This window comes from Rhamphochromis sp. 'chilingali', assembly GCF_963969265.1.
Source record: "Rhamphochromis sp. 'chilingali' genome assembly, chromosome: 19".
NCBI lineage: Eukaryota > Metazoa > Chordata > Actinopteri > Cichliformes > Cichlidae > Rhamphochromis > Rhamphochromis sp. 'chilingali'.
In genome coordinates, this window is record NC_137946.1 from 13125733 (window position 1) to 13148328 (window position 22596).

Sequence of the window (22596 nt, forward strand, 5' to 3'; positions counted from 1 at the left end):
TCAAACCAGTGCTCCTTCCTGTCCAGGATGGTTACGTCCTCATCAATGAAAGAGGGTCCACTGGCCTGTAGGTGTAAATAGACTGCAGAGTCCTGGCCTGACCAGGTAGTTCTTCCGTGTTGTGCCATCCACATCGCCAGAGGTTGTTTGGCAATCTTCCTGGCACTTAACAGCGTACACTATGTTACTCTCTACACTATGTCGGGGAACCCAATCCTTGGGGTGGACCAATTTTTGGCGCAGTGTGTTTTAGGGTTTAAAAGCCACAGAAGTAAGTCCCCAAAAACTCTTGGGCCCCTTCTGGTGTTAGTAGTCAGCGAAGACAATGAAATGCAGGGAAGAGCCTCACGAAAGCAAACTTATTAGTTGTTAAGGAAAATGTTATAAAACACTTCTTCAGTAAAGACTCAGAGAAGAGAAACACACAGAAGGGCAGCTCCCTACTGAGAGACTCGCGCTGAGCACTGCCCCGGTCTTTATTTTATACTCCATTGAACGTATGTGTGTGTGTGTGTGTGTGTGTGTGTGTGTGTGTGTGTGTGTGTGTCTCCTGCTGATCAAAGGGTCATATAACATGAAGGTACAAAAGGTACATCCTTGGTCACAAAGAGGGCAGTCTCCCCCTCACCCTAAATAACATGGTGAGGAAGTCCAGCAGTTCATCTATATGTAAAGAAGCACTTAAACTAAAACAGACATAGCTACGTTAATCCTACCGTGAAACAATAAAACCAGGTACAAGCTCTCTCGTTCTCCCAGGACGTGGGGGTGCATTCCTGAGGTGCACACCAAGCCTGCAGCCTGCTAGAGATCACACACAATTGATTATATGCCTCTAAGTATACATGGTTGAATATTTCCTAATACAAATCACTACATGCAGTATTCTACCATATGCAAACTTATATCACTAAAAGATTATACTGACTACTAAATACAATTTTCCATTGACATTAGTACATGTAAGTTAATTGCAGGTACAGAAAGTTATGTTCTTTTAATGTTACGCTGTAGCCCATGCGCCTTCACAGACCTGCAAGTGCATCATAAAAAGGAACCTTTTATGGGTTATTGAAAATACAATGAACGAAGTCAGGTACAAAGATGATGCTTAAAAAATAATTTATTTGCAATAAATTAAATATTTAAAATATAACAGAAGTCATCAATTTTGCAGCCACTTTTTGTTTCACAATACAGCCACAAATCTTTATTCATAACGTTTGCTTTATGTGCCTTTAGACGTTGAAGAGGCTTTGTTCTCTTCTTCAGCATTTCAAAATCCTTTTATTAAAAAAATTATAATTTCAAAAAACAACCATTTATTAAGTTTGGTTTTTCTGAAGTCTCATAGTTAATGCAGTCAGTTAAAAGATTATTTTCATGTTTTCAGACAAGACTCAATTGGCCCTAAAACCTATGTACAACTTCACATACTGGATCTATTTGCCTTCAAAGTATGCAAATGCTTTCTTAAAACCTGTGGCTGCTAGTAGATTTCATTAAAACCCTGAGTACCGTATTTCAACTCTAACCCACACCGAGTCCTCTTGCTTTGCCTGAGCGCAGCATTAGTGAACACTGAGACACACCAATCTCCTTTTTTAAATATAAACTGCAGAAATATTTTAGCGTGACGTACATATATCTAAAAAATATTACATTATCATAACAATCCCAAATGTTCATACAGGAAATGCTTTGCTATATTAGTTCATTATTAGGAACTAATCACATGGCAGCATTCTCTGCAAACGATTTCACCCGCAACCCTTTTGAGGCATTTAACACAACATGTCCTGCACAGTAATGATAGCTGTTACAACAATGAATTCTGTAGAAGCACGAGAAGAGGCGAGCACGCCTGATCGCGTTGCTGTTTTCCCCCGACAGAAGACTGCGAGACTTTCAAAAGTCTAAAAATCAGCTTCTGGCTTGATAAATAAGGTGGCTGGTTAGATTTTCAAAAGCAAAGTGAAGATATGATACTTCAGAGAAAGCACCTTTGTCAAAGTAAAAGTACAATATGATCTTTTCAGGTTTTTATATAAGATACAACATTTAACATTATTCTAAAACCAATGTCGAAGCAATCATGGATGGACATTATAGCTAGATCAAGACATTTTTTTTAAACTTACTTAAACTATGTGTTGAAAATTACATTTGTATGGAAAACACACCTTAATGTCTCTATATTATAGTGTAATGTAGCTATGATGATTAGTTGTAGGGGGTTCAAATAAATAGCACTTGTTTAATGAGTCCAACATATTAATAAATTACACTTTAACAACAAGCACATTTTTACATGTGCTGTTAAAAAAAATAAAAAGTCAAAAGTGCAACCAAGAGCATAGTGGCATTTTACATCATTAAAATGTTTTGGAGCGTTTTCACCACCAGTGCCAGTCCAACAATCCCAGAAGCGTGGAAAATTTCTTTGTAGCTATTCCCATCTCCTCCACCGAGCAGCAGATTCCTCCTCAAATTTAACAACAATTCAGAGTCAGCGATGTGATTAAATGAGACTTCTGTCCTGAAAGTGCAATAATTTCTATCCAGAGGGGAGCCCTCCCAGAGGTATCCTCCTTTAAAGCTGTGCAGTTGACAACCCACCTGGGGCGCTCAGCCTGTCAAAGACCGTGCTGACGTGTAGTGATAACAGAGAACGCTCTCAGGATGACTCGTGTCCATGTCTGCTGGCCTCGAGAATTAGTTATCCAGTGCACTAGCTCCTCCATTGGCGGCCTTGCCTTTTGATTTGCCAGAAGAGCGGAAGGAGAAACGTTTGATGAGGCGCCGGGAGAAGCTGCCAGACTTTTTACGGCTGATGTTTGGTGCGGCGGTGAAGTTATTGCCCAAGTTGGAGATGTCTTCGTGGGACTGGCTAAGGCAGGACTCTTTCTCTCGATGTCTTCTGCGGAAAAGCAGCTTCGTCCCGCTCTGCAAAAAGCCCACTGCAGGAAACACATCGTGGAGTTACTTCTAGTTTCACAAATGATTTCAATTATTTCACAACATACATGACAAAAAATCCATGCATTTTTGCGACAGGCTGCTGATAACAAAGTGCCTGAAGACATCATCTAAAACTGGCTCTCTAAGTTCTCTGTCATGTGTAGACACAGCACTGACAAGAGTTTGGAGCCTTGTTTTTGCTTGAGCAATTCATAGGTCAGTGTAACGTAGCTTACCAAGCTAAAAGAAAAAAACATTCCTCTGAAAACAGTCAAGAACTGGACTGAAAATGAGTGAAGAAGCAGAAAACGTCCAAAGAAAACTTTGAAAGACCATCAGAAAGGTCACATAACTATTGTTAAAAAGCACTTTGAAAATAAAGTCTGGCTCCTTGGAAGCAAAATATAAAGAAATGAGGGGTGGCTTAGTTTACTTATTACTGCTTCTCCCACTCCTCTGCCTCACCATTCAAATTTAATTATATTGCATGAAAAAAATAAATTAAATTACAAACAAACACACGTTAGTTTGGCTTTGTAGATGCTGAAGTATGGCCTCTAGAGGGCAGCAGCAGTAGAGGAACTGACTGTGGTAAATCTGTGAATTGAACCTGAAGTCCTGATGTTACCTAAGGCTATGAAATATTTGTTTGCATATAAGATACACTGTGCCGTTATTAATATATTAAAAAAAAAAAAAAAGTGAGACATGAAAATTAAATCTAAAAGCAAAACGTCTTTGAGACTGAAAAAAATGTAAACCTGCTCATGAAATTCTGCTTTAATGACAAAACAAGAAACATATTTGAATAATTTACAGAATATTTCAATAGCTGAATAATGTTTTTACAGTTACGCTTTTCTGCGAGACGTTACTGAGAACTGGACCTGGATTCTTTACAGCACAGACTGCCTGCGTTACCTTTATGATCCTTGAGACTCCGGGTTTCCAAGGCACCAGTGGAGCCAGTATCTGATTCCACATCATCCACAGAAGGACGCTCTGATACGTCAGAGGGTGTGGTTTCATCTGGATCATGGTGACGCCCTGACCCGTAATGGTTGCCGTGCATGGCTGCGTCCATGGCTGCAGCGTAGCCACTTGATAATGCACTGTTATCTTCAGAGAGTGGAACCTGAAGCAGAGAAATAGATGTCACTACTGAAATTACACGCCATTACATGTATATGACGATTAAATTCAAATATACACGATTATCAGCACACTTTCTTTTAGTGAGGTTGTCGAGCGCTCCTGACACGTTTTCAAAGATTCTCGGGCAAAAATCAGGTCAGAAGATTCTCATTCTTCTGTAAAGTGGTCCAGTGGGGGGGCTGTGGACTAAATTTAGATCACACTTATTCTGCCCGGCTCCTCGTTGTATTTTACAGTAGATTCCCAGTAGCAGTCGCAGCAGTTATTAAGGCTTACAGCTAATTTAATATAAAGACTGAAGGTTGGACTATTTCCTTTCAATCATTATACAGGTAACTGATAACCACAAAATCGCTGAAGTTTTCAAATCAAACTCAAAGCACGTGTCTAGAAAGATGGCGTTTTCACTCTCTGACCTTTGACACACCCGAGATGATTAGCGTGCTCCTTTTCGTCGGTGTCTTCCGTGCTGCTCTGGACCCAGACTCTGTCAGCTGCCGTATGGCGGTTTCTGCAACAGGATCCAGGCCATTAGAGAGGCGGCTGCTCTCTGAGCAACAAAAAACACAAATATGTAAATCAGCACTATACTAGCAGACCACCATGTGCTATTTTTATTAAAATATATTGCTGAATTAACTGCTGTTGCACTACATATAAGTTTGTGCTTATCTTTTATCTGTTTTGTGTCAGCAATTAGCTTCCTGCTGCACCAAAAACAGCACGTAACTCCAGCCCGTGTGCGAGTTATGTGATGCTTTTGAAAAGGATTACCTGCACGATGCGTACTCAGAGTGCATTCCTCTCGACTCGTGTTACTCTGCTGCGTGTTGCTTATCCTACTTTGCATCTGTTATGTAAAACAAATCTGGTTTTCAGGGCAGAACTCACTGCTCGCGTTGGGGCTGCTGCTGCTTCTGCTATCAGGCAGCACGGTGGGTTTCTTCTCATTCACCTCCACTTTAGACGGAGAACGCAACGGGGAGTCACCTGAAAGGGAACGCTGCTATTTCATTTCTTATTATTGACACTACTAAAAAAAACTCATCAGGCACCTGCCCTGCCTGGTTTGGTGACATGCTTTGCTTTGTCAAACGCACCTGGACTGCGATCGAGTTTAAGTCGGGACTGGACCGTCGTGACGGTGGTGACGATGGTTCCGTCTGGCATGATGGTTCGGTCCACGTCAACTTTCTTGGTGGGGGTGAGAGAGGAGCGAAGTAGCAGAGCTTTGTGGGCACTGCTAGGCTCCTGTGTTTCTTGGTACAACAGCTGGAAGAGGAAAAACAAAAACAAAAAGTGTACAAGCTGGAGGTTTCTTCCTGTTAAAAGGGAGTTCTTCCTTCCCACTGTCACATAGTGCTTGCTCAAAAACGACTGCCTGATTGTTGGTCTTATATAAAGCACCTTAATCCAACTGTTGTTGTGCTTTGGCTCTATATATAAATTGGAAATTAAGTTATTAAGAAATGACAGAATTTGCCAAATGAAATGTTACCCCACAGAGACAAAGCACGTTTATTCTCATTTTTTCTCTCTTTAAAGACAATGTGGACTAGAAGAAAGCCAAAAAAAGAGCAACAAGTTGGCTGCTGGAAAGTCTACAAGAGATCTGACACAGCGATTATAAGAATGACAATGGATTTTGTATCAGCTGTTACACAACACTGCCTCTTTTGTTGGGAATCTTTGATAAAGTCCAGATCTAGATAATAAACCGTAACGCAACCTTCGTTCTGCGTCAAAGCACAAGTAAGAATTTCAAACACTCCCTACACTCTTACTCGTCTAACTCCCTAACTCGTCTGGTCACTCACCTCAGCGGTGATGACAGCGTTTGGCGTTGAGTCTTGGCCAGACCTCATGGACAATACGTGCTGCCCAGTGGGAACTTTACCCTGGATGTCCAAAGCAATGGAGGCGTGACCTGGCAGGAATTCTAATCATATTTAAACACAAAAAGAATATAAACAAATTGTACAAAAAGCAAAAAGGTCTTTCCTTTTACTGTAGTTCTGAGGCCAAAAAAAACGAGCCTCTCCAGACATCACAAAATGCTAACAAAGACAGTGAGTCTGCCAATACTGCATTTTCAGCACTGATGACTCTGCTTAAGCTGTAATATGTTCCTGCTGATCAGCTTTCTGAGCAGCAGCCAGTAGTAAATTGCTATTGAACTATGCCTTACGTTCCCGTTTGCCACTCCGCTCCAGAAGTCTCACTCTCAGCTCTTTGGTTTCTGGGCCCAGCTCCCTTCAAACACAGGAAACAAATGAGTTAGCATTACAGTGAAACTCCATTATCCAAGTATTATTATTTCAATTAAATACGTTTCTTTCTACAGCCATTACTTCTCTGGAACATTAATATTAATACAAATATTTTAACTACTTGATTGTGACTGTGACATTATGGGCTCAAGAAATTCTGATGTTGCTAAATCTGAATTGGAGCATTAAAATAAAAGATCCCCAAAACTGTTGCAACTTTAGGGAGTTTAGAAGAAAGTATTGTGTTCTAGTCTTCAGACCAGGCTTAACACCCAGTTTCAGACATTTCTTTCTACTCTTGGATTTGTGAGAAAGAGCTCTGGCTGTGAGCACAGCAGCTCCACCACTTGCTGTTCAGACCTTCTGGTTGTAAGGGGCAGCCAATCAGAAGAGAGGAGGATTATTTTAAACTGTGAATCATGCAAAGCTGCTCTAGCAAAGTGCAGGAATAAAATGAGGGCTGCAAATGAGGCCAATAGGTGACCTGCAAATGCATCACAATCATTACACCCTGAATCTGCTTTCTAACACGGCAGCTTACAGAGTAATATCTTCACTCCATTCCAGTGCAGCATTGGCACTGCTGGGCACAGGCAGGAAGCGGGTTGTTCTCTCTGTAGACGGTTGGTCCAGGCTCAGGACACAGCACAGCTCCCCTGATTTAGACCATTGACCTGCAAAACACACAATGACGCAGTGAGACTTCGGTAATCAGCAGGAAGCTGTGCGGAAATGATCTGACGCTGGGGGAAAATATCTGACCTTTACTTAAGGTCGCCCTGAGCTGCCGGAGGAGTAGTCGTCTCACCAAGACACTCTGGGATACAGAGTTCAATCCCACTGAGAGACTGTCCATGGGGGCCTGGGAGTGTGCAGAAAGGGGGGTGGAGAGCTCAACAGTGAAACAGCTTTAAGTACATCATCTATTTTATTATATAATCTATACATCTTTTAGTTAATTTGTCTCATTAAAGGCAGTAAATTTCTCACCAAAGGACTGGACGTCCTGAGATTGAGGACCATGGCTGGCTGAGTGCTGAACAGAGTATCTTCTATCAGACCCTTAATTGTGTCTATGTCTGCTTCACCTTCAGTGCACTGTGAAGAAAAAAGCACACTTATTACTCAGTGATGGTTAACCAACACCCGCTGAACCGAACTAACTACAGCCACAAATTGAGGGTTTATTTATTTCATCTCAATTCTTACAGGATCCCAAAGGAAAAAAAATTACTGCAGCTTTAATCTGAGAGCATTTTCACCTCTGGGGGGCTGAACCAGCCTTGATACTTCACCCACGCTGGGCTTGCTACGCCGTATAAAGCAGGCTTTTTATATTCCCGTATGGTGGATGTCATTAGTCAACACAATGTCTTGTGCTAAGTATTTGTTTCCTTTTTATTTTATTAACGTTGTTACTTCCTCAGACAAATGGCATTTAATGGCATGCCCATTTATATAACAATATTAAAGGACGGCACTTCCTTCGTGACTAATCTTGGGTTTAATGGGATGGAAAGTCACTTGCATGCAAATCAGTGCATGCTGATTTACAAAGAAGACAAATTAGATACGGGAAATTTTTTAATGTGCGTTTCCTTTTTTAATAACACACGCATGCTTTTAATTTGAAAAATGTGACGGTCACTGAGAGCAGTGACATCAAATTAGTGCCATTAGCGGTAAGCGTTCCCACCCGTCTCTGCAGCTTGCATGGAGACACGGTCAGAGAAAACGACGGCTGCTTGGAAAGACTCCAGGATATCAGCAACCCCTCATCCTCCACCTCCTCCAAGCACGCCACAACCTGATGGAGGTAGACGGAGCGGGGGGGGGGGGGGGGGGGGCAGGGACGGTAAGAAAATAGTAACAGGCAGTTATAACAATAGATATTCTCTGTGCAGCAAATTGTCATTAATAAATAATTGTCTTACATTAAAATGCATCAGGTAACAGAAAAACATTTCACATTTAATGACCACTGCAATGAGGGCACAGATGACATGCGACTGTCTGTGTAAATTTTCACATTTGAATAACAATGCAAATCACGCTCTGACATTTGTTTTTTTAGAGGTCTGGTCTCCCGTGTACAAATTGCTAAAATCCAGGTGCAGTGCTTCAGGTACCTTTGCCACCACAGGTGCTATAGTGATCTGATAGGTGTCCATAGAAATGGCAACTGGCGACTGCTGGGTGACCGTCACGGGTAACCTGACCCTGTCTACTGAACAATTACAGTGCAAAATCTGCAAAAGAAAAAGAGAGGAGGACAAATACTCATGCATACATACACTCAAAATGCACTGCTCCTGATGTCACAGGTATAAGCAAAGATTACTAACCATTCGGTTTGCTGACTGGTCAGTGCAGCTCACGCTTTCTATTGCAGAGGCAGCACTTATCTGGAGGCTGCTGTCAAAAGTGATCTGAATGGAGCTCTGGCAGAGACAGAGGAAGAGAAAAATGTCCCAAACATTACACACGAGAAAGAGAAAAGAGACTTTGAGATGACAAAAGATGTAACAGTGCAGGGATACAGCCTTTAATACAGCTGACTAGCAGCTGGGTATGTGGAACTTGCTTTATGGACCTTTGATCATATCATAAAGTAAACTGCTAATTAATCCTGGTATTTAATGCATTTAAACAGTATCTGCTCGCATAGCTCTTCCTAGATACACTCACATAAGACAGTGACTGTGTCGTTCACATGTTGCTCATCCAATGCAGTCTTTAAAAAGTAAGAACTACTGTTTGTTCCTGTTTGTACACTTCCCTGTTAAAGCAACCGCACTGTCTTTGCAGAAGCCCAAATGTTCCTTATAGCTGTAGTAACCATGACGATTACTATGCGATCGTTTTCTTGTGTTTAAGTTCCAAAGTGCAAGTGAAAAGACTGATAGTAGAATTCACATGTATCTATAGTCACTCTTGTAAGTGCTATACGGCTATAAAAAGGCAGTGCTGAACAAATGCATGCAAATGCATTATTGAATTTACAGTTCATGGCCGACCACAATTGTGATTTAAGCCCAGGCAGCTGCATGGATTAGTGGGCTCAGATGAAAAATGTCCGAAAATACTGACAAAAAAAACCAACACATGTAGTGGTAATTGTGTTAATAATACATTTATATAATCCTTTTTTGTAATCCTTCAGAAGTTGGGAGATTTAATGCTCCTGGCTGCTGAGAAAACCCCATGTCTCAGACCTCGTAGCAGCATCTATTTATCAAGTCGGTGCTTACTCGAGCTTACAGCCGGGCACGTTTTCCTGTGTGGAGGACAGCCCTAACAAGAGGAAGAAGTAACTCGGTTTTAAGAAAAGATTCAGCAGAATCACACGGGCACGGCGGTGACCTACTATCACTATGTGTGCGTGTGTTGGCCAGAAGATCTGTTTTACTGGACAGCTTTAACTGAGAAGCGCGAGAAAACAAAATCCCCTATTGTCACAGCATATGTTCCACTAGGTCCAAGTCCAATCTGTATCAAACACAACAGCGGAGGCGGGGCAGAGGTGGGAGGATGATATAACAAAGTTTGTGGTGTGCGTGCGAGTGTGTGTCTGTGTGTGTGTCACTTATTGCAGCCAGAAGGGCAGGAAGCCAAGTGCTATGCCGCAAGCTTACGTAGGTTCCCCTGGACTAACACTGCAGTCACATGACCGCAGCGTACAACCGGCTGTGTTTACTTCAGTTGGCTGGAGCCTCTAAAACTGCTCAGTCACCCAACTGTTCATTTGGATTAAAGTGCAGAGCAAATATGATATATCAGATTGAGAAATACAGCTTAAACCCTGTCTGTGTCACTGCAGGCGGGCACATTAGCATCTTTGCCGTGGAACTAAACGGAGTCATCTAGCAGAAATTATTACGAGGAAGGCACAGCAAAGTCCATTTTTGTAGACTGCTTTTACAACATTTTGCTTGTATTAGATGGCTTCTGGTGTAATTATAGAGTAAATATAAGAAGACAGGCAACAAAGCCGCCTGCAGTGAAATGAGGACATCACACTTTGATCGCCACCAGAAAACAAAAAAGACACCCTTGAATCCAGAGTCAGATTTCTGGCGAGTCAAACTGCACTTACAGCACAGATTTGTGTTTGTCTGCATCAAACTTGCTAATCCGTGTTGAAAGGAAACTGACAAATTTCATTTTTTTTCTTTTCCAAATGACTCCAGTAAACATGGCAGCAAAATATTGCCAGCATGTGTCAATCACTCATCATTCATAGGGAAAAGAAGGCCGGCTCGCTCCAGCTTTGTTCATGATTTCAGTTAAAAATCATTTTCTACTCTTATCTTTTTTCCAGCACTATCCTTTTTTGGGTTTGTTGTAAGATGCACCTGAAAAATTATTATGGGAAAATATTCAGCCATTATCGTTTATTGTATTTTAGCAAGTTAATAGAATATCTAATTAGCAGTAGGTTTATGGTTTCTCTTCCTTCCAGGGAGTTTACACCCATTGGCTTTATAAGGAGCCATCTGCTGCACTGTGGTGTTTTGTATCCTCCTTGGCAGAGGCTACAGACCTCATTTTGTCATGGAGAGAGCAGTGCTAGTAGCATGGCCGCTGATTTGTCCTTGTGATCCACCGCTGCTCAACAGAGTGTATGTGAGGGGTATTTCTGGGTAGAGACAGTTCCTGAGGACATCCATAGTGTCACTTCAGGTTTGTCAGCGTCCCCCCCTTTGGGTCTAACTGGCTGAACGCCTCTGAAAAGCATGTGGGTCAACCAGAAATACACTCCCCCATGGCTTCTGATGACCCTCATTTTCCTTCCCTATATTTTATGTTATCTGAGCTTCCTGCTATAACAAGGTGCACGATTGGAAAATTACAATGTTCATGCACAGGAAAAAGCATACATGAAAATTATTATTGATGTAATTACTCAAAATGGCAAAATAACAGACAGGGTCTGTGTGAGGGCAATGTCAACAAACTGAATGCGTACATGCTGCCATACTAAAAACAGCCAGAGGGCTACACCTTGGACAGCTCTCCGTCCAGCCCTATGATGGACCATGATGGACACGGAGAGACAGACAACCGTTAGCTCTACAAATGGAACTATATCTACTGTCTCTACTTCTTCTATCAATAATGCAGCTAAAATTAGCATTTTTGTATAGACAGTATAAAAGATGGATGGAGCCACTGTGACTTTACCCACTGCTTGCTATGAAGCCTCGATCTGAGTAGTTTCTTCTATTTCCACCTTAGTGATGTGAAATTGGATGTGACAGGTTATGGCTGTATCTGACTGAGAAACAAAGGAAACTGTAAGCCCATTAGCTAATTAGCTGAAGCTGATCCTAGATAATTGTTCTTTCTAAATGTTAGAATTGAACTGAATTTACAAAATGGACATCATGTTCTATTTAACATACCTGAAACGAGACACTAAGCTGAGGTTTTTACTGACATAATAGAGCAAGCAGGCACACCTAGAAGTCTTAGCAACCAGAGGAGTCGCTCCCTGTTGGCCATTAAAAAGACCATCATTTTTTTATATTGTCTACTATTTTTTTTCTACAGCTTTATTGCTTCATTATCCCACAAGCTATAAATCTGGAAGTGGGAGTACAAAGAGAGGGAGTTCTTGAAGTTTCTCCTAAAACCAAATGGCTAGCATGTGAGATTAACATGCTAGCCACTAGGATTTAACACCCAGTCACTACTTTTTTTTACTCTTTTAGGAAAGCCATAGTCCAACACCCACCATGTGAAAGCTTGGGTTACTATTAATACTATTATTAATACTAAAAGAATGATAGTACAATTCATGTATTTCTATAGTTACTCTCCTAAGTGCTATATGGCTAAAAAAAAAGGCAGCGCTGAACAAATGCATTATTGAATTTACAGTTCATGGCGGACCACAATTGTGATTTAAGCCCAGGCAGCTCCGTGGATTAGTGCACCGGTCCCCAACCCTCGAGCCATATAAAAATTATAAACAGAGTCCGTCACAAAGGGCAGCCCTGGTGAAGTGTCCGTTAATACTGGCAAAAAAAACCCCACAACACCCACGATGTGAAAGCTTTCACAGGTTTCACAGTAGTCCTGTAAAAGAATTAAGGAATTAAGAAAGGAACCAGCAGCCAGGTGCTGCTGATCAAATGCAGTTTGCTAATCAAATGCTGATCAAACGCACTTTGCTAATCAAATACACTTTGCTGGACATACCAGCATTTTCACCCCAAGGTCAGAGCATGCAATGCTCAGACCGTACAAACCCAAGAACTACACCTCAGACTCTACAGGCATCAGGTAGCATGTTAAATGTTAAAAGTTCATGACAGTACAGCTAGAAAAAGACTGAACCAGTGTGTTTGGAACTTGTTTGGAAGGGTTACCAGGAGAATGTCTCTCCTATTTAAAAAGAACATGGCAGCTTAGCTTTGCAAAGCCGCATTTGAACAAACCACAAGATTTCGTGAACTTTGGATGAGACGTTTGCTCAAAATGCACCGCCACATTTGGAAAACGCCTAATGCAGCATATCAGCACAAACTCCTCATACCAACTGCCGAGCACGGTGATGGAGGGGTAATGATATGGGAAAAAAGAAAATTACCAAGTCGAAGTCCAGACCTCAAATCGATTCAATCTAAAGAAAGCTGCGCATAAACAAATGCCTGGAAACCTTGATGGACTGAAGCAGTTGTACAAAGTTGGCCAAAATTCCTCAAGAGTGATGTGAGAGAGTGATAATGATTAAAAAAAACGAGTGCTGCAAGTTATTCCTGCTATAGACTCTTTTAGAAACTACTGAATCAGGGAGTGTTCTTAGCTTTTTACATGACTGCACCGAGTCATTAAAGGTTTTTTTTCTAAAGTATACCTAAGAATTGTAAAAAGTTACAGTGAATCTGGAAAGACAGTAGTGCCTTAAGTATCCAGTAATCCATCTTCACTTCAGAATTTGTTCAGGTACTATTAAATTTACATGTTGGATATTAGCTGAGCCTATTTAAATGCTGAGTCATAGCCTCAGAAAGAAGTTGGCGTAATAGTAGATTTTGGCTGTTCAAATAAAACTGGCTGGTGAAGATGGAGCTCATCATTAGCTCTGACTAAAGGATGAAAAGGTTGGTTTCCTGCACTATGGTATCAAATCAGCGCTGAGTGTTTAATGTCCCCTGTTGTTAAGAAGGAACCTACTTGAGAATAATCACAGGGCATTAATCATCTACCAGCAGCTCTCAGAGGGAGAAGAAGTGAACTGTGTCCTCAAGCTATTCACCAGACTCTTTATAATTGCAGATTGTGAATATACAGGGAGCTTCCTTCCCTGCAGATGTACGCTCGTTTTGTCCTCCCCTACCACTCAGTAATGATGGCTTGACAGCATGTGTCAGCTGCACACACAGGCTGCTGATGCCTTATGATCTGCACGTCTGGGGCGGCCGACCAGTCCAGTCCTTCAAGACTCCTCTACAAACTAATCCAGCCAGAGACATCTGAGTAGCTCCATATCGAGTCATTTCTTCTGAGGCAAGATTATATCCAGAGGCTCACGCTGTAAATACTTCAACAGACAGGACATTTTTGCTGGGTAAACAACTGAGAACTGAGTCTGCATAATGGGAATACACTCCAAAGCTACAGGAAGAGACCAAAAACACAGACATGCTGCTGCCGATGTTTAAATTAAACCATGCTACGCAATTCATGTCAGATCAGACGTAGTTATAGTCGGTGTCAGAAGTAAGTATTTGAGATTATTGTGCAGAATGTAAAAATCACTAGAATCTGACATCAGAGATGACGTACTTCTGTTAACATCGCAGCAATGAGCTGTAATGAAGCCTTGGGGCCCTCGCTGGACTACAAGGACAGACGAAGCGTGAGAAGGGGGTGGGGTGGAGCTGGTGGTAACAAGTATTAGTTACAAGAGGTAGACTGTGTATCTTCGAAACCGTGAAGAAGAATGAAGCACGGCTGGTGCTCCACCTGTTTACCCTGGGTTTGCAATCGTCTTCTCTAATCTGTATCAGATACTGTGTAGGACACAGAAAATCAAACCTCATGGCTTTAAGTATCTGCAAAAGAAAAATGCCTAGCTTCTTTCTCTCCTCACACAACAGTCTATTTGGGTAGTATAAGCATTCTGAGCTGTGCCGTTCTGCAGCACAAATGTACTTTCAAGTCATATTACATTTAAATAAGTCCTCATTAGCTGCCTCAATATCCTGCAATCTCACTACAAAGGGATGAGGCATTTGTTGCAGTTTATGTAACAAGCCCAAACCCCGGTGTCAGTACTCAGCCCTCTGAATCTTTTTGTGTGTGTGTGTCTCATCATGCTGTTTCAAATGCTGGACATCAGGGTCAGGGTTGGGTCTGCCCTCTGGAATGTTTTGCTACAAGGACAGAGCACTGTGACAACACTGAAAATGAGCGAAACAGCAAAAGGATTCCTGGCCTTACATCACTCCCCGCTGTAGTCAACAATATATCGACAAGCACGCCAGAGTCAGCCGTCCGGGATGAGGGATGTTCAAAACTGCACAGTCGCGTCGCTGACACGTAGGAAGATATCAGGGGAAAAAAAGACCCTAAGACACTTTTTGTTTCAGTGATCTCTTTTCAATGTGGCATCAAACCAAAAACCTGCATCTAAAATATCAACTTTCGCAATCGAGAGCAGCAAAGTCTTAAAAACTTTATGTGGTAAGGTCACAATAGCAGGCTAGATCACACTGCCTGTCATTTCAACTATTTTACTTCATAATTTGAGTATAAAACCAGTTTTTCCTGTATTAAGCTGAGGCACATTCTCAAACTTGTTGTTTCCTGACTTCAAGTGAGGTAAACAAGAGAGCCACCAGCTCATAGCTGTGTGTGTGAGTGGCAAACAGGGGTTTAGTCCTGGCTAGGTAATGTAAATAAAATTCATACACTGTATGAAAAAAATTAATGTAACCACCAGGTCTGAAAATAAAGCTGCGGAAATGACTTAAGCTTTGATTCTTTGACTCTCAAAAAGACGTTCAGCTGTATAGAAGCTATAAGACAGTGACCTTATTCCTCACTCATTTAACTTTGTGAGGTTGTTTGTTAACTTCGAGTCTTCAAAGTCTATAATCAGGCTCCAAAGAAACAACAGGATGACATCCAAATGCCAGTTTATGTATGATGGTCCACCTCTTTTATACACTTCGTGATAAAATACAACAGGAAGGAAGTTTTATGATAAATGAAAGAAATATTGTTAATCTGGTCATTTTTAACAGATGAAATGGGACCATCAGTGCTAACTGGGGCTTATCTCCACAGGAATTTTCGGGGACTGTTAGTACATATATATTAAAATAATTATTGGGAAAGAATAAATCATAAAAATACAACTTGCAGACTGGCAGGAGGTTTGATGAACCCTTTCTGTTGCTCTAACTTGACCTTGCATGCTCAGTCAGCTTGCCTTTATTTGGATAAATTTCAGCATAGTAATTATTTAAAGACCTCTGTCACCATCAATCTTAAGTGCCGGAAAAGTACTTAGGTTAATGCTATAAAGGATTTGCGTACTAATCCCCACGATGACACTGAAGCACCACTTCCCCGGTGCTGTGTTCCTCCGGGGAAGCTCATGTTTTGCCCGATGTAGAAACACAATCATGCACGTCCGAGGAGAATATGAGTCTTTGGGACCGTAATATATGTTCACGTGTCTGTTTTCAGAGCGGCCACAGAAACCTGCCTGGCAGGTGGCAGAGCCTCGCTGTATGCGAGAAGCAAAGAATGCGAGGCGACAAGTTTCTTGCCACTTAATGCTTGCCGTATCGCCGCGGCTCCTTACAGCAGGTTTTTCCAGTCTGGTTTTTACGTGGCAGGTGAACATAATACAGCTAAGACACACTTAACTGGCTAATAGAACACGATACTACTTAATAATGAACAATTGAATAGTGTCACATCCAATGCACCTGTTGTTGATGGTAAAACGGACGCTATGGAGACCGAAGCATGTGCCCCTTACGCTTCAAGACAAAGACTGCTTCTTAGATTACATCCTGTGGGTTTATCTTTGAAACAAGGCACACTGGTGATTTGGTACTTAAGAGTAATGTTCAAAGGTTCATTAAGAAACTAACATTGATTTGCATATGGCCCAGACACATTTAGAACAACAGCTTGCTGTGTTTGCAGACAGTATGACTAGCAGATATTTTATTGTGATGAATGAACTCGGGAAGCTCTGGTTCACACACTCGGCTCACAAACTAAACACCCCATGGACAAACACACACAGCCAGCTCGTCTCTGTGTCCTCCAACATTGACTTGCTTGCCCAGTGTTATAAAATCACCTCCCAGTGAACTTCAGACACTTTATTCACCCTTTTTCTGCACCTTTCTAGTCTAACTCAAAGTCCCTTCACTGTGGTCTGAAAGCATTTCATAAGTTGGAACAGGGGTCACAGACCGCACACACACAGTTCATGTGACTATAAATGAGCTATGAGCAATTACAGCCAGGTGACGGTGCTTTTTATCTTTGAATTATTGTAAAATCATAAAACATTTTATGAAGGTAAATACAGCACGCTCGGCACCTGGAAACTGCCACTAAAGGCTCACCCAGGGTTCACTTCAGTGTTTGAGTGTCTTAGTAAATGAGAGTGTCAAAGGTCAAAGCAGATCAGCCAGCCGAGGTCATAGTGAGATAACTCGGCTGACAGCAATATAGTGAAGAAAAACGATCCACTACAGCACAGGGACCTCTGACTATCAGCACAAAACGGGGTTATATGAAAGCAGGTATCGAAAGCTCAACAGACTTACTCCTGCATACAAAACATGTACAAAGTGCAGAGAAGATACACTTTTCTGCCACTTTATTAGATACACCTTTTGCCTTTAGAGCTGCCCAAATTCTGTGTAGCATGGATTCCACAAGTGGCTGGAAACATTCCTCAGAGATTTTGGTCCATGTTGACATGATAGCAGTTGATGCAGATTTATCCACTGCTCATCCAAGATGTGAGTCTCCCACCGCATCTCAAAAGCGCTCTGTTGGGTTGAGATCTGGTGACCGTGGAGGTCATTCGAGTACAGTGAGTTTATTGTCGTGTTCAAGAGATCCGATTGAGATGTTCTGAGCTTTGTGACATAGTGCATTATCCTGGAAGCAACCATCATCAAAAATACTTAAATGGGCTGTGGCATTAAAATTATGTTCAGTTGGTACTAAGGGGCTCAAAGTGTGCTAAGACAATATCCCATTCATACAGTGGAGGATGGATTTTCATGTTGCGACCCTACCATCCAAATTTTGTAGCTGAAATTGAGACTCATCAGACCAGAGCCTATATAATCTGTAGCCTCAGATTCCTGTTCTTAGCTGACAGGAGTGGTCTTCTGCTGCTGTAGCCCAGAGATGCTCTTCTGCACACCTTGGTTGTTACAAGTTGCTATTTGCATTATTGCTATTCCTCTATCAGCTTGAAGCAGTCTGACCATTTTCCTCTGACCTCAGGCATCAAAAAGGCATTTTTACCTTCAGCAACCACTCAGATTGCTCAGGTTGAACTTCAACAGGCTGTCTTCACCATATCTGCATGCCGAAATGCTGCCATTTAATTGGCTAACAAGATAATAAGATATAGCTGAGCAGGTGTACCTAATAAAGTGGCTGTGATTGTACCTCCAATTCAAAGAAACGCAAGGCAAGCAGTCTTCAAAGCTCTGTGCTCTCATTTAGATGTTTAGATTCTTATCTGTCACATAATGCCATTAATGACCTGAAACAGATGGTGAGGCCCTGATCCCAACTCATGGGGTCAGTCTGGGGTCACAAGAAAAGGTGCCTGAAATACTCGGTTATGAAAACAGGTCATCTTTTAAAGAAAACCAAATACTTGCATTGTAATAATTTTAATGGTATTATTTCTGAATAAATGCTCTCCTATGGAAGATGTTTACTCTGGACATCTGCAGATGAGCTCTCAAACAACAAAGGTTAGGTGACCCTCACGAATCAGAAAACAAGTGCTGTTTGTTGCAGATGTGCAATGCATGTGATTGATCTTGTCTGACCCCTTTAAACTCCCCGCCAACTCATCTCTCGATAAACACGCACGGTTTTAAAAGTGGGGGGTGTAGAGGAGCCACCTCCGTCTGACTTTGATTCACACAGATGAAAGAACGACTTAAAGGGAGAAAGACCTTTAGGGACACTGGACACAAAGTGGCAGGCTGTCTCCAGTGCTGAACCCACTGAATCAAACATTGATGCGTTACGCTGCGTTCTAACTGATGGCCAAGGTTACGAGCTGAAGGGAGGGTGACACAGCCATTCTTTTCATTCTGCCTCTTTCCCGATTTGATCAAACACACATCTACTTCTTCCCATGAGGGTATAAGACTATTTTTATGAGGTGTGGGTGTTACTGTGGCTGTGCTGACTGCTCTTGCGTCTCCACTCTTTTGTGCATTAAATCAGAGCTGTTACGCAAGGCTCTGCCCCCCATCCTCTTACCGATTAGACACTCCAACTCCCACACCTCCACCTCCTCTGCCTACACACACACTTCCAGCTGCACATGAGCACACCGACTGTATCAGCTCCTGCTTAACTATTTATGCCTCCACTTAATGGAGTAACCTCTTGTGCACACACACTGGCATCATGTTTAATCAGCTCTCTTGTTAAATATGATGTATTAAAAGCTTAAAGATTTCAACTCACCCCATGCCTGCAAGCTTGCTCGTTCAGAGCCTTGACCCAGGTCCTCTGAAACAGCTCCCTGAAGGACTTGAAGGAGAACAGAGAGGTCAACAAGCCTTTAACCCCGGCCTCAGATGTGGGTCGTCCATCCCGGCCGGAGCGGAGCTTCAGCAGGAAGCCCCACAAAGCTCCGGCCAAGCTCTTATTTGGGTGCTGCCTCCAGGCTGGGTCTCGGCTGTGTCGCTTTGCTGCCTTCCTGGCTCTCCACAACCTCAACACAGTCAGCGAGTACTGGAACAACCATCCCAGCACGATGACCAAAGAGGCGAGGAAGAGACCCACCAGGCACAGCCAGCTCAACTCCTGGAGCTCCATCACCGCCTCCAGCAGCCTCTCATATCATCAGCTCCAGATGGAAATAACAGGACTGTGAGTGGTGAGCAGATCAGCTGCTTTCAGCCTGCGAGTGGCAGCAAACAGACGGTCGCGTTGATTACCGGTAATGGAGAATTTACACCGTGGTTATAACGACAAGAACCAATTTTCTTTTTTTCTTTTTTTTTAGGTCAAAATAAAAATTTGTATTAAATTAAATTAAAGATTAGGCTGTATATTAAAAAAAAAAACCTACTGCGTTTGCGCCATGCATGTATATAAAACATGTATACGATATCTAATAATAATATACAGAAAAGTCACATAACGTAGCTTCATACCAAGCTGAAGTTTAAGCGGTCCGAGCTGCAGGCTGCAGGTAATCGAAAACAAATGAAGCCGTGTTCATGGCGATATGGAGCGCTTCCAACAACAACTGTGTCTGGCCCATCTTCGAGCGCTTAGCGATGCTTCAGTGTGTTTGTTGTCATCTGTCGATCCCAACACAAGCCTCCAGCTCTCCGCCTGTGCGATACGGGCTCCGGCGCATTTAAAATCTCCGCTGGTCTCAGCTCCTTCCTCCGCAACCCCTCCACGGCGACGATTTAACAAACAACAGCATCGGCAGACAGGTGGCGCTGCAGGGGACGGACTCATCAAAAAAACGGAAGCTGGTCGGACCTTTCAAAATAAAAGGAGGACACAAAACGGCGTTTGTGTGTGGAGGGTTGTTTTTTTTTTTAAATAAATGTTTAATGTTTCAAGCACGAATACAAATATGACAATTACTGTCAAAAGACGCAATCAATTGCCAGAGAGAACAGTGATTACTATAACAATGTAAACATGCAAAATAAAAGACTGCTACACAGATGCAAGCACACCAACAGTATGTGATATTAAATTAAATATCACACTGGGAAGAGAGAAAAAAACAAGGGGAGATACATTTTATCTCAGATATCCAAATCAGTGGGAAGGGAATCTTTGGTTTCATCCTTTTCTCAACATTAAGCAAGAATTTCTGTTTGCGCAAAATGAGCACATGTTCTCATTAATACTGAATCATACGCTAAGTAATTATTTATAAGGATAGATGTCATTCATTATCTAAAAATATGTTGTCAATTGAATGTAGAACTGTGCCATACTTATTTACTTGGCATCGATCTGCTACCAAGTAAACACAGGGCCAGTCTCGCTGATACCAATACTAATACTTTTAACCTATAAAGGCAGATTAGGGAGAGTAGTGTGTCATGACTTATGGGGTGAATCAGCATTAATTTGCAATTTCTGAACCCATTCTAATTAGCACTAAATCACAATTAGTTAATACAACAAAACACACCTTTCAAATTCTTATATAGTGTTTGTTTTTGGAGACCAGGAATATAAATGTGCCTGTCGCTTTAAAAGACAGCCTTTGTTCTTTAAATGTGCTATAGGCAATAAATAAAATAGATGTCACAGTCAACACAAAAAATGCTCAGGCATTTTTCATAGTGCATGTTTGCTTTTTGTGAGTTTCATCAGCTAAATACAAAATCAGGTTCTGTGTTTCTAAATAATCAGTTACCAAGTCATTGAAGGGCAAAATGTCTTTGTGTTTACTGTATGCTGTTCTCACATGGCGAAGACTCATATGCACCATATGTCAGTCTACGTCCCTACCCTTACCTATGGCCTCTGGTGAACCTTGTCCACTCCAGTGGCCTTGCCACAGGAAGTTGTTTAACTGCCTCAGTTGCCTTGCCCCGTTGATGGACGAGTCGTCCCGCTCGTACCCGGACTCTGCTTCCACTGAAGAAGTGTCAGTGGGATTAAGGAGCTCCTCAAGTATTTCTTCCACCACCAAATAATAGAGTCGCCTGACAGTTTGCTAGAATCTCTTCGAGGCAGTCTGAAAGTCTTTTTCCATGACCTCTCTAAACTCCCCCCAAACCCGGGTTTTTGCTTCAGCTACTGCCCAATTCGCATTCTGCCTGGCCTGTCGGTACTTATCAGCTGCCTCTGAAGTCCCACAGGCTAACTGGCTTGGTTAGCCTGTGGGACTTCAGAGGCCTGATGGTTCCCTTCACCTCCAGTGTCCACCATCTGGTTCAGGGGTTACCACCACAACAAGCACCAACCACCTTGCGGCCAGAGCTCAGTGCACAACTTTCACCAATGGAGGTGCTGAACATGATCCATTCAGACTCAATGTCCCCAGTCTCCCTCGGAACGTTGTCAAAGCTCTCCAGGGACCTCTGCCAGGTGTTGGCAGCGCACCCACACTATATGTTTTGGCGCCCCAGGTCTGTCCAGCATCTTCCCCCGCCACCTGATCCAACTCATAACCAGGTGGTGATCAGTTACCAACTCACACCTCCCTTCACCTGAGTGTCCAGAACATATGACTGCAGATCTGATGATACAATTACAAAATTCATCATTGACCTGCGGTTTAGGGTGTCCTGGTGCCATGTGCACTTATGGACAGCTCGTTCAAACATGGTGTTTGTTAAGTCCAGTAACAGAACAGGGCTTCAGATCTGGCAGGCTGTTACATCCAATTATGCCCCGCCAGGTCTCACTGTCATTGCCCACATGAGCATTGTCTCCCACTAAGAGGATGGCGTGCCCAGGTGAAGCATTCTCAAGCGCCTCACCCATGTACTCCAAGAAAGCTGGGTACTCTAAACTGTCATTTGGCACAAAAGCGCAGATGACAGTCAGGACCTGTTCCCTGATCTGAAGGTGCAGTGAACAAACACTCTCATCCACCAGGGTAAAGCTCCAATATACAGGCAGCAAGCCAAGTGGATACTAGTAATGACTATGTGTTGTTTCTATATATACTTCACTACTAAAGACATTTTGTATTGTGTCGAATCTCATCTGAATCTCACAGTTCATCAGAACAGTTTTTAGCTCATTTGTCATTCAGAGCTACAGATCTCTCACTTCCCTTAATGCTACTTTATCTCAATGGCTTTGGTGCAGTTCTCATATCAGGAAAGTCATTCTCACACCTCACCTTTTTACTGTAATCAGATCACTTAAAACATTTTTCAAATTGTAACACTAATTAACCCTTCAGAACTGCTTTAAGTCTTCATGATGCAGGTTTAACAAGGTGCTGGAAACATTTCTCTGAGAT

The 22596-nt window shown here is 42.3% G+C and overlaps 1 protein-coding gene across 2 annotated transcripts; it reads right to left on the reverse strand.

Moving 5' to 3' along the window:
• Positions 1–1111: 1111 nt before the first annotated feature.
• Positions 1112–20030, reverse strand: c2cd2l (c2cd2 like). Of its 2 annotated transcripts, none has more exons than XM_080867118.1 (15): positions 19796–20030; positions 19101–19539; positions 8732–8827; positions 8516–8635; positions 8083–8193; positions 7377–7484; positions 7149–7248; positions 6928–7060; positions 6305–6369; positions 5934–6055; positions 5217–5388; positions 5008–5106; positions 4533–4627; positions 3883–4096; positions 1112–2960 (listed from the first exon to the last, which is right to left on the reverse strand). In XM_080867118.1, the coding sequence occupies exons 2-15, from the start codon at positions 19452–19454 to the stop codon at positions 2716–2718; spliced, it is 2034 nt and encodes a 677-aa protein (XP_080723244.1). In that variant the 5' UTR covers positions 19455–19539; positions 19796–20030; the 3' UTR covers positions 1112–2715. The 2 variants fall into 2 exon arrangements, with proteins under 2 accessions (XP_080723244.1, XP_080723243.1); XM_080867117.1 differs by having other exon boundaries at positions 4533–4666.
• Between the last annotated feature and the right edge of the window lie 2566 nt (positions 20031–22596).

Coding starts and splice junctions, on each gene's coding strand:
- c2cd2l (XM_080867117.1), bottom strand. CDS start 19,454: ATGGAGCTCCAGGAGTTGAGCTGGCTGTGCCTGGTGGGTCTCTTCCTC. Junction 8,828..19,100: donor AGCAAGCTTGCAGGCATGGG/GTGAGTTGAAAT, acceptor TGTCTCTGCCAG/AGCTCCATTCAGATCACTTT. Junction 6,370..6,927: donor TGGAGTGAAGATATTACTCT/GTAAGCTGCCGT, acceptor CTGTGTTTGAAG/GGAGCTGGGCCCAGAAACCA.